At 40.0% G+C, this 13,318-nt stretch overlaps 1 protein-coding gene across 1 annotated transcript; it reads left to right on the forward strand.

Moving 5' to 3' along the window:
* The first annotated feature begins 1,418 nt into the window (after positions 1-1,418).
* LOC124116306 (WSCD family member GA21586-like) lies at positions 1,419-7,482 on the forward strand. The gene is made up of 3 exons (XM_046477584.2): positions 1,419-2,723; positions 6,409-6,648; positions 7,037-7,482. The coding sequence occupies exons 1-3, from the start codon at positions 2,378-2,380 to the stop codon at positions 7,387-7,389; spliced, it is 939 nt and encodes a 312-aa protein (XP_046333540.1). The 5' UTR covers positions 1,419-2,377; the 3' UTR covers positions 7,390-7,482.
* The last annotated feature ends 5,836 nt before the right edge of the window (positions 7,483-13,318 follow it).

Here is a 13,318-nt window from a genome sequence, read left to right on the forward strand (position 1 = left end):
TGGGAAGTGGATACACAGTACAGCTAAAGTGCGTAGGATCCTGGACAGTAAACGCGTGGGAAGTGGATACACAGTACATCCAAAGTGCGTAGGATCCTGGACAGTAAACGCGTGGGAAGTGGATACACAGTACATCCAAAGTGCGTAGGATCCTGGACAGTAAAAGCGTGGGAAGTGGATACACCGTACATTCAAAGTGCGTAGGATCCTGGACAGTAAACGCGTGGGAAGTAGATACACAGTACATCCAAAGTGCGTAGGATCCTGGACAGTAAACGGGTGGGAAGTGGATACACAGTACATCCAAAGTGCATAGGATCCTGGACAGTAAACGCATGGGAAGTGGATACACAGTACATCCAAAGTGCGTAGGATCCTGGACAGTAAACGCGTGGGAAGTGGATACACAGTACATCCAAAGTGCATAGGATCCTGGACAGTAAACGCGTGGGAAGTGGATACACAGTACATCCGAAGTGCGTAGGGTACTGACAGTAAAAGTGTGGGAAGTGGATACACAGTACAGCTAAAGTGCGTAGGATCCTGGACAGTAAACGCGTGGGAAGTGGATACACAGTACATCCAAAGTGCGTAGGATCCTGGACAGTAAACGCGTGGGAAGTGGATACACAGTACATCCAAAGTGCGTAGGATCCTGGACAGTAAACGCGTGGGAAGTGGATACACAGTACATCCAAAGTGCGTAGGATCCTGGACAGTAAACGCGTGGGAAGTGGATACACAGCACATCCAAAGGGCGTAGGACCCTGGACAGTAAACGCGTGGGAAGTGGATACACAGTACATCCAAAGTGCGTAGGATCCTGGACAGTAAACGCGTGGGAAGTGGATACACAGTACATCCAAAGTGCATAGGATCCTGGACAGTAAACGCATGGGAAGTGGTTAGACAGTACACCCAAAGTGCGCAGGATCCTGGACGGTAAACGCGTGGGAAGTGGATACACAGTACATCCAAAGGGCGTAGGGTACTGACAGTCAAAGCCTGGGAAAGTGGATATTTAGTACATCCAAAGGGCGTAGGACCCCGACAGTCAAAGCGTGGAAAAGTGGATACACAGTACATCCAAAAGGCGTAGGGTACTGACAGTTAAAGCGTGGAAAGTGGATACACAGTACATCCAAAGGGCGTAGGGTACTGACAGTCAAAGCGTGGAAAGTGGACATATAACACATCCAAAGGGCGTAGGGTACTGACAGTCACAGCGTGGAAAGTGGATATTTAGTACATCCAAAGGGCGTAGGGTACTGACAGTCAAAGCATGGCAAGTGGATATTTAGTACATCCAAAGGGCGTAGGGTACTGACAGTCAAAGCCTGGGAAAGTGGATACACAGTACATCCAAAGGGCGTAGGGTACTGACAGTCAAAGCGTGGAAAGTGGACATATAACACATCCAAAGGGCGTAGGGTACTGACAGTCAAAGACTGGGAAAGTGGATACACAGTACATCCAAGGGGCGTAGGGTACTGACAGTCAAAGCCTGGGCAAGTGGATATTTAGTACATCCAAAGGGCGTAGGGTACTGACAGTCAAAGCCTGGGAAAGTGGACATATAACACATCCAAAGGGCGTAGGGTACTGACAGTCAAAGCGTGGAAAGTGGATATTTAGTACATCCAAAGGGCGTAGGGTACTGACAGTCAAAGCGTGGAAAGTGGATATTTAGTACATCCAAAGGGCGTAGGGTACTGACAGTCAAACGTGGGAAAGGACCTGCCAAACAGTATAATATACGCACTTATCGGAAGTACCTGTCAATCACCACATATGTTTTACGTCTTCTTACATATTTACGTTTTACAATATCTGCCTCAAGGGGCCACGCCACCGGAAACATAACCGACAATTATACGTCTTGTGGCCACGCCTACTAAACATTTACATAATCATATAAAATGCGCTCAAAAAGATGATCTTGACATGCAGATAACGCCACACCATATAATCGAAAATACAATTCAAAGCCACGTCAAACCAAACTCAATCACCACTGTAACAGCTGGTGTACGTTTATTTAATCTACAAGAAAAACATTTTATTCGGATGTGCATTAGAATACTATGACCCCCACCACTATATTCTCTACATTATAATTTTACACAAGGATTTGTAGAACACATTACTGTGGAGATTCGATTTTTGGGCAACAGCTTCACACTTCTGCCAAGCTGACTATGTACGTAATACATTAAACACGACTGGGGATCTGGGGACACTTGATACCTGCTGGGTAATCGATTCTCCCTGGAGTATCACTGACGAAAGCGGTTGGCTTTTTTGGTTATGCAGTGTCAGTTTACATATTGTGTTGGGTAAAAGCTGACATGTTTTGCTATTCTTCAAATGTTAAGCGATGAGAATAACTTGTCGAAAATGTTTTCTCATCGTTTTGTTAAGTTTCTTGTCAATACTGATGTATTTACGGTCTAGTACTAGAAGTAGCTATAATATTTATCGACCTCGGTTAGCTGAACATAGGGCAGACAAGTGGTTGAGTGAACATCATGAAAACCACCAAGCAGCTCGCGCCAACCTGACGAACTCCATACAAAGAAAGGACACTTTTGACAACACACACAACTCTTCCGACTGCAGAACAGGCATCCGATTTTCCTATGTACCCCTTTCTCTGACGGCACTGGCAAGTTTTCCCGGGACAGGCAATACCTGGGTAAGGCACCTCATCGAGCGAATGACAGGTGAGAATTGTAGATGTCGGAGAAAATGATACTTTATTATGGTAAGAACGTTCCTAGTTGATGCATGTCAATGAGAATTGTCAGCTGGAATATTCCTAGTTGATGCATGTCATCTGGAACATTCCAAGTTGATGCATGTCAGTTGGAACATTCCTAGTTGATGCATGTCAGCTGGAACATTTCTAGCTGATGCATGTCAGCTGGAACAGTCCTAGTTGATGCATGTCAGTTGGAACATTCCTAGTTAATGCATGTCAGTTGGAAATTCTTAGTTGATGCATGTCAGCTGGAACATTCCTAGTTGATGCATGTCAGCTGGAACAATCCTAGTTGATAGATGTCAGCTGGAAATTCTTAGTTGATGCATGTCAGCTGGAACGTTCCTATTTGATGCATGTCAGCTGGAACATTCCTAGTTGATGCATGTCAGCTGGAACATTCCTAGTTGATGCATGTCAGCTGAAACATTCCTAGTTGATGCATGTCAGTTGGAACATTCCTAGTTGATGCATGTCAGTTGGAACATTCCTAGTTGATGCATGTCAGCTGGAACATTCCTAGTTGATGCATGTCAGCTGGAACATTCCTAGTTGATGCATGTCAGCTGGAACATTCCTAGTTGATGCATGTCAGTTGGAACATTCCTAGTTGATGCATGTCAGCTGGAACATTCCTAGTTGATGCATGTCAGTTGGAACATTCCTAGTTGATGCATGTCAGCTGGAACATTCCTAGTTGATGCATGTCAGTTGGAACATTCCTAGTTGATGCATGTCAGCTGAAACATTCCTAGTTGATGCATGTCAGTTGGAACATTCCTAGTTGATGCATGTCAGTTGGAACATTCCTAGTTGATGCATGTCAGCTGGAACATTCCTAGTTGATGCATGTCAGCTGGAACATTCCTAGTTGATGCATGTCAGCTGGAACATTCCTAGTTGATGCATGTCAGTTGGAACATTCCTTGTTGATGCATGTCAGCTGGAACATTCCAAGTTGATGCATGTCAGCTGGAACATTCCTAGTTGATGCATGTCAGTTGGAACATTCCTAGTTGATGCATGTCAGCTGGAACATTCCTAGTTGATGCATGTCAGTTGGAACATTCCTAGTTGATGCATGTCAGCTGGAACATTCCTAGTTGATGCATGTCAGTTGGAACATTCCTAGTTGATGCATGTCAGCTGGAACATTCCTAGTTGATGCATGTCAGTTGGAACATTCCTAGTTGATGCATGTCAGCTGGAACAGTCTTAGTTGATGCATGCCAGCTGGAACATTCCTAGTTGATGCATGTCAGCTGGAACATTCCTAGTTGATAGATGTCAGCTGGAACATTCTTAGTTGATGCATGTCAGTTGGAACATTCCAAGTTGATGCATGTCAGCTGGAACATTTCTAGTTGATGTTATTTTCGTACGTCAAAATGATTTGTATTCTTTATTCTTTATTTCAGTATAAAGGCCATAGGCCCACGTACAAATACTCATTGAAAAATACAGTATGAGGCAGATGACAGAGGGTATTAAGTGACAGTATTTCGGATTGCAAGTGCTTCCAGTATATACTTAACACAATTAGTTACAATACTAGTCCGGTTACAAGATAATAGTGTATTATATTTAAATAAGGTAGGATTGGAAGAGTAATAAATAGGTAAATACTTATTTCTTAAATATCTGTAACATGGGCAGAAAAGCATAAAATGAAACTCATCTTCAATTTCCTGTAAATTACAATATCTGCACTGCCTATTACAGTACTCTATACCGCATCTTCTACCTAAATTTACCATCAATGGCAACTCGCCAATTCTTAACAAACAAAACATACGTCTATAACGACGGCTTGTGATTTCACAGAGATACTTTTCAACTGTTAGCAATGACTTATATTCCTTATACATTGATAATTTACGTATTTCACAAACTTTACAATACCAGTCCTGTTGGTTACAGTCTTTTAACCTTTGAATAAATGCATTAATAAAGAGGGTCTCATTACCAACTTCCTGCGAAATCCACACGTGGCCAAATCCATAACTGAATAATAGTCTTTTGACACAAGTTACCCATGTAGTGCGATTAACTTCATCCAAAGTTTCAGCATTAAATAACATTGCTTAGGGTATCTATAACTGGGTAAAGATAACAATTTCAACCAATATTTAATACATCTCTTGTGATAATCAATAAATAAGCCATATCTACCACATTCGCCAAGGGCAGCAACATTTGTAACATGACTTCCAATTCCAATAGTAAATTTACAGAATTTAATCTGAAATTTTTCAATTGCTGCAATTTTTGAATAGCCCCATATTTCTGAAGTGTATAATAATACAGGCTTAATTTGAATGTCAAATATTTTAAAAAGTATATGTACAGGTATGTTCTTCAAACAATGCTGTAATTTCTTAACAACGAACAGAGCCTTATTTGCCTTCTGAACAAGAGAGTTGATACCAGTCGTCCAACACAGCCGATTTGAAAATAACAAACCTAGATAATTATAATAGGTAGATACATTAACATTAACATCTCCAAACCTCCATTTCTCAGTACTCCTAAGTTTTCCACCATTCCTGAAAACTAAAATTTCAGTCTTACTATGGTTAACTTCTAAACCCCATTTAGTACAGAAAGATTTAAGGTTTAAAGTTTTCGTTGGAGACCAACTACAGTATCATCAATTATGCACAAATCATCGGCATATAATAACAACAAAATGTCTAGAGATTCTTGACTCACAAATATTCCCCTCTCGCCGGAGGACTGCAACATTGATTCTAATTCAACAATGAGCAAAGAGAACAATATAGGGCTAAGGGTGCAGCCTTGGCGTACACCACTTAGCGTTTCAAAGTAGCAAGTTGCTGTGCTATTTGATAACTTTACAGCCGATTTCACTTTTAAATACATATCTTTAATGACATAAAATAACTTTCCATGTATACCCTTATTTAACATGATATACCACAACAATTTTCTATTTACACAATCAAAGGCTTTTCTAAAATCAACAAATAAACAGTAAAATCTGCCATTAGCTTTAGATAAGTATTTCTGTATTAGACTTTGCAACACAAATATATTATCAATGGTGCTGTATCCAGCCCTAAAACCCGCCTGAGACTCTGGTATCTTATCGTAAATGTCACAAAACATAGTAAGCCGTTTATTAAGAATAAAAGTAAATATTTTACCCAATACATCACTAAGTGTAATACCTCTATAATTGTTAACATCAAATTTGCTGCCTTTCTTATGAAGGGGAGTAAGTAAACCTCGAGCCAAATCCTCAGGAAAATTACCAAATATTTAAAATATTTTTAAAGTAGGAGACCCATTCTGATGGAGCTATAAACTGAGTTGCATTACTGTTTTTTGATACAAGTCCCTTCACTTGGTCCCAGAAGATCTTAGGACTACAAGTATGAGACATTAAATCCTCAAGTAATCGCTCTTCAAAAATCAATCAAATGATTTGTAAACACCATAAGGAGGAAGGGGGAAAACGCGCGCCACCCCGCTGCGCCCCCACTCTAGATTGCGTACGGAGAGAAGAACAGACAACTCCTGGATGAGGAAATATCCAGTGCGATGATAATCTGAACCTTAAAATTTGATGAACAGTGATTGCGAAACGCATCAGTTGACCTTCCCTTTTCTTTCCCTGGTACAAGGGCTTGCAACAGGCTCCGTCCATCATGACAGATCCTTGCTGGATGTGTTCTGCGGAGAAGAGCGAGCTGACCATTCCGTTGTGGCTATCAAGACACACCTGAGATATCCCGACAACACCTTTACACCTGACAAGGTGCTGCTGATCATCAGAAACCCATACCACGCCATTGTCGCCAACTTCAACAGGGTATTCTCGGGACAACACACAGGCACTGCACCTATAAAGGCCTGGCAGAAATGTGAGCCCATGCTTCAATGTATAACGCATATATGGGCCGTCATGTTGGCTCCTAATATGATCGATTAGAAAAGTGCCAACGTGAGTCTATATCACCGACGGCTGTTGCATTATTAATTTGGGTAATATTGCTAATAGACTGGAATAATGGGATGGTCATGAACTAGGTGTTCATGGTTGCACACTATGTGAGGTTTACTACTTTGGTTATCCATTCTATTTGATTCTATTTCTTGAAGCAAAACGCATTTAAAAGTAATAGCTAAATCAAATTTTAGGATATTATTTGGTGGCTGTTATCAAATCAGAAGCTTCTTAATGTGATCTAACTAAAATAAAACCTCAAGTTTAGCTGTAGCTCAACAAGTGTATTTGATATTTCTTTTAAGATTGGGAGTCTGAAAGCAGCCGTTTCCGACGTGCCTGGCTTCCGTTCTACAGGTCGTGGTTGCAGGCGGACCACGTGATGCCGATAGTCTACGAGAATATCCAGGCTAACCTGGAGAAAGAGCTGGCTCGTATTCTGTCGTTTCTTGGCGTGGTCGGAGATGTCAGGCGTGCTGTTGTTGACCCAGAAGGGAGCTTCCATAGGCAACCTATTAAGTTTGCGTCGTCACTCCAGCAGTATACAGTATCTCAGAGGCGGCGCGTCAACAGAATCATTGACCACACCCAAACCATTTTCTCGAAAACATTCTCATACGAAAGCTATAGTTACAATTTGACAGAGTGGAAATTATGAAAGATGTCAATTTTATCCTGAATTTGGAAAATATTCGATTGTGTATAGTCAATAAGAAGTTTGAGTTCACAATAAAAACCTCTGATTGAAATAGATGAGCTTCGCCTTCGGTTTCAACTAGAATTTAGGGTCGTCAAATCTACAACATGTATGTGCAACATGCGGGAGACTATACAAAGATTCTCAGACTCCCTGGTGACATGTACCCCTACAGTAGACAGTGTGTGCTTCTTCCTTACAGAATGATGAAATGTTTATTTGGAGGTTGGAGTACCTTTTTCACTTCCAATACATGTAATACGTGTAATATTCATGAGTTTAGTTTCGTTATAACCGTAGTTTACTGTATTTTGCATGTGCTCGTAGCGTCACTACCTCAAGCTACGACGGTCAGTATCAAATACTAGTATCCATGTCAAGCAAAAACAAAACATTACAGGCATATCGAATTCCTTTTGCTATTATGGAACAATACTTTTGTCGTAAAATAAAATTGTTCTAGAAATATAAAACGTCAATGCTAGAAAATACCCAGTCTCGTTTTTCAACGAAACAGATTCCATTGGGCGTAAAATACAAAATAGCTGTGAAAATTATATGAATGGATGACTGAAAATCAATGATGACACCAGCTGTTCGCAAAGAGAGCAAGTCTTAGCCTCAGATGAATATACAATATAAGCTCTTACAATTCATGTGTGCAAGCTAGAACCTTGTCAACTACCCACGTGTAAAATGTTTGCTCATGAAGAACGCACTAACTGAGGGTATTGATATCTGGAACGGTTTCTGGACAGGAAGTAGTTATTTGGATTCCAATTATGCACAGCGCCGGGAAAGGTACCATACATCATCATTTCCTTATAGAAATAAAATATAAATAAAAAAATCTATAAACATTTAATGAAGATGAAAACAATGGTTCAACAAGGTTTTATTTAATTTAAAATGACAAAACCTTTCTGTTAAGGATAAAACACTCCTGGGTTTTGGTTTTATCCAACATATAAACCATCTTAAAAACAATAAGAAAACATCGAGATACCTTATCGTGACAATAGTGTGTCGTGGATAAAAGCATGCGGGAGAAAGACCAGGTGCAGCATCCACAGAACTAGTCATGACGTGTGTGTAAAATTGAAAAACCATTCATCAAATGCCCCAGTGGCTCACAAAATTGACACAATATGTGAGGCTGCAGGTTCGATTCAGATTCACGTAATTTCGAATTTTCATATAAAAATATAGTGACTTCTAACCAATCAAAACTCAACATTATATTCATATCAAAGGCCAGTTTATGAAAGATAAATTGTAATTCAAATGTAAAATCTCTGAGCAGTTCTCACTTGGAAGTTTACTATGAGATAGGAAGATGCTATTGGCCAAAGTGGCAGGAGGTTTATATATAATCATAAAAAGAAATCACTGCAAAATGCAGCGTCCATTGTTCAATTCGACTATATTGTAAGCATGTGCCAATGAATCACTCTCAAATAGGTTTCTAATGTAAAACTATTCGTATTTCGTCAGTTTGTAAAGAGTGGACAAATAAATAAGTGGTGAACAGCGAAGTTGTGACCACATTTACAGGGCGGTTCAGGAGGCATATGTCTGAGAAATCGACGCAACAACATGGGGGTTGAGCACATGTGTCATTCAGGCAGCGCGCACAATTTGAGCCTGGGGAGTCATTTGAGCCTTGGATGAGTGATCTCAGCCTATGAGGCCCAGAAGACACTGAGACAACTTGAGGACATAAGATCTCGTCACGATAATACACACCTGTTAAGTTGCACTGGATATTAACAAGATCTATTAAGTCCATAAGAGATGGTTCATCACATCATGACACTTCCTCCGCTGATTCGGATGACTTATTGAACGTAAAATCCAGTTCAACACTCATTCGGTCACAAAAGACACGGATCCGCCCATCTCTCCCTTGAAGAAGGAAACAGGACTAGTCACTAAGCCAAACTTTACCCCGACACTGGGGAAGCCACTGATGACAAAACCGACACCATTGAGGCAGTGAAGACAATTAAGTTGAGGTTAAATAACGCCAATGTAATCGACTTCATACTCGGATGCAGGACAGATATATAGAACCTTGCATGATTTACGAACTACAAGCGTACAACTTTCACATTTACTCAACAACAAAAGTTCCTGTGACACAAATATTTTAGTGTATTTTTCAAACAAGTAAAGTTTGGTTTTCAATATTGCAGTACATGTATGGAATCAAGTCACAAAAACGCAACTGCTACAGAAAAGCATGCATTCCATGCAAAAGTTGACTTTTATGCAAGCCCCATGCATTTCAAAACCCAAGAATGGGTATAAAAACGTGTTAACGGGATTCCATATGCATTGATCAGCATCGTGCTGACAACAACCACTCAGAAAAACAACAAAATTACGCAATTATTCAACATTACGAAATGCCAAGCCTGTCCGAAAATGAGCGTCTGCGAGCCATTGGTATGCTTGAAGCAGGATCGAGTCAACGTAATGTTGCAAGACAATTTAACGTCCACAGAAACACCATTTGGTGTTTATGGCAACGTTGGCAACAGACGAATGCAGTCAGAGACTATCCTCGGAGTGGCAGGCCACGCGTAACCAATAATCGACAAGGCAACTGGATCGATTCCAGCCAGCAACAGTGAGTGCAAGAAGCATCCCTGGCCTTCGACGAATATCTTCAAAGACCGTACGTCGTCGCCTCAGATGTGCAGGGATTGTCGCCAGAAGACCCGCCAGACGTCCCATTTTGACAGGAAACCGCCGTCAAGCACATCTACAGTTGTGAAGACAACGTCTACGCTGGACGGCCATGCAATGGGACAAGTTCTATTCACTGACGAGTGACGAGTCTCGTTTTCACCTCAGATCATCGGCCCTGTTGTTCTACCGTTTTAGCGTCTTCATGGCCCAGGCATTACCTTTCAACGCCCGGCCTCATATTGCTTGACTTATTCAGGTTTCTCTACAACAAAACCACGTGAATGTCATCCCCTGACCAGCTCGCTCCCCTGATCTCTCACCAATCAAGCACATGTGGGATGCGATGAATCGGTGCCTTCGACGTCAACCACCTGTTCCACAGAAACTCCAGGAACTTCGAAACATGCTCCAGCAGATATGGACAGATATCCCACAGGACATTGTGCGACGCCTGGTCCATTCCATGAAACGAAGATGTGTTGCTTGCATCCCAACCAGAGGTGGACACACATGCTATTGATTTGTAAATTGACATTTTGGCATGTTCATGTTTTTTATGAAATCATGCATTTTCTGAAGTCAGTATGGCAAATTAAACCCTTTGAACACTTACAGGAGTCTTTTATCTGTTGCAAACCGAAATTATTTCAGATTTGGTAAAAAACATAACTTTGCATAAAATCTTATTCAATGTCACAGGAACTTTTGTTGTTTAGTATACTACAAATACATCAGAACTCTCATGGAGAGGATATTTTGAGGTTTCTTGTGAAATAACATGTTATCTCATCCAGTGACGTAACAGAATTAATATTTAAATTAGTGGCTCAACCACCAAGTTTTTGAGGTCATAAGATGGGATGAACCTGTTATTTGACAAGAAAGATTTATTATGAATTGACCTTACATGTCTTAGCCTGAATATCAGCATCAGTCAGGCAGACTGAAACTAGTTCTAGAAAACGGTGTAATTTCACTCAATTATATTTTTATGTAAACATAGTAATCATCTCTAAATACACATGCAGTTCAAACTTCCAGTGTAGGCATTGCACGGATGGACAGGTGTCAGTTGAGAATTGCATCTTTTCATCATGCCAAGTTCCACTGATCGTACGTAAACCGTGATGCCTGTAGTTCCTTCATTCTTCAGAAACGCAAATACAAAGGAAGAAAACACAAATTATCAATTTTAAAAGTTTTATTTACATGAACTGTACATATGCAGATCAACTGCTGGCATCGCACTGTCACTAGCATAAAAGATTAATAAATCAACAGCTATAAAAATAGAAGGCTATACATGATTTGGTATTCTAGATGATCTGAATATCTGTTGTCAGTTCAATTAAAAATCTAAGTTTGGCAGTTTTAGTTTCTGTTTCCTTGCTTTTCTGTTAAAAATAAGGAAAATAAAAGTAATATACTTAAACTTGCATTTCTTGTGATGATTATGAATGGTTACCTCTTCTGATGCATGTTAACACATCAGTACATATTTAGCAAATATATCAAGATTTGTTACATAAAGATACATCTCATTCCAATCTCAGACAGATCTTTACTTTCACTCAATACCCCTATTTGTTGATCTGATTTTAAGTGGATAGGTTTGCTGTCTATCCTTCTCTCATAAGCAATACATACTACTGCAATCTGTGCCAAAACGTCCCAAAAGTTGTTTGAGGCTACAAGCCCAAACGCTGCTCTCAGCATCATTTTCCATAAATTTAGTGGACTAGTTAATATTTCTGAGTTCACTGGACTGAACAGAGTGTTACTCAAGCTTCAAACTAGTGGCCAAAGTCGCAAGACTGCTTCTTTAATAGAGACCTTTCCATTTAGAGAGAATTTCTTATTAACGTGGCATTGGCATACTAAGATATTCCTGTAAAACGTTATCATCCTTTCATTCCACAATGGACATCATGGGTCATAGTTGGTCAGTGCCGGTCTTGTGGTATTAAAAACATTCCTTCCAAATCAAACAAAAGATTCTTGAAGAAGCTGTAATTGTTTGTTTTTAAATACTCAACACAAGCCTATCATCCGTCACATGTGAAATTACTGTGACCAATTACACTTCCCAAAGTCAGAGCGGAGCAATTCCTCCAATCACAAAGAAAACAGCAATAGTTGGTAGATGTGACTAAATAGTTGGTAATGCCTGACATTGTTTGTTTAAAGAGAAGTAAGACAACAACTGCCACCAACAGAAGTTACTGACAGCGTCAAATATTTCTGTATATACCCCACCCTCAATTACCTGTATACCTTAATCCACAAATACCCTTGTCTCAGTAAATAGTCGAACACTTTTGAGTTACGAAAAGAGATTAATAATCTATGTTTTAAAAGTATTATTATGCAAAGTATTCTCGTCATGAAAATAACATATCCTAAAGTTTGTTGAGTTATTAGTTACAATGTGACTAGAATAACTTGATTACCATCATTCAAAATCTCCAAACCAAGTTATGATAACAGTTAACTATAATATATATTATACAAATAATTACTCTTAACAAGGTCAATATGTGAGGACCCGAGGAACCAACCCCTGAGGTGGTTCAGTCAGACCGCCTAAGGGGTCAGCTCCGAGGGTCCTTCTTTTCCCATGTGTATTTCGTCAAGAGTAATCATTCATATTGTCATACCGAAATTCTCTTTGAAGTTCATGCAGTCTTTAAAAAAAACATCCCCTGTTTCATTACAGTAACTAAGCTGCGAACTAAGAAATGTTTGTACCAGGCATCATCTTGTTTTCTAGCAGACGAGTCAATATTCATTACATGATAGGTGAATACTGATCATGTGACAAATCAGTAATCAAGGTCAGTGTCAGTCACAAGATTTCGGGGTCTACATTGAAATGTATTGTTTCGTCACTTGGTACAGAGTAACCAAAGGAATTGCAAGATTCCTAAAAGAGGTATAACAATGACATTGGTTGCAGCAATCTGAAGCCATTGGTTTGACACTAATCCCAATGTGTTAGAACCTGCTATTACATCCAAGACAACACATACCAAGAAAAACAAGCCCATACCCCCTGGCTCGAGAGAATAAGCTCAGATGGTAGAAGATGAAAGGATATGATTGGTTGGTTGGTTGGTTGGTTGGTTGGTTTGTTGTTTAACGCCGCACTCAGCAATATTCCAGCTATATGACGGCGGTCTGTAAATAATCGAGTCTG

This window comes from Haliotis rufescens, unplaced genomic scaffold (assembly GCF_023055435.1).
Source record: "Haliotis rufescens isolate VD_foot unplaced genomic scaffold, xgHalRufe1.0.p SCAF_5, whole genome shotgun sequence".
Taxonomy (NCBI): domain Eukaryota; kingdom Metazoa; phylum Mollusca; class Gastropoda; order Lepetellida; family Haliotidae; genus Haliotis; species Haliotis rufescens.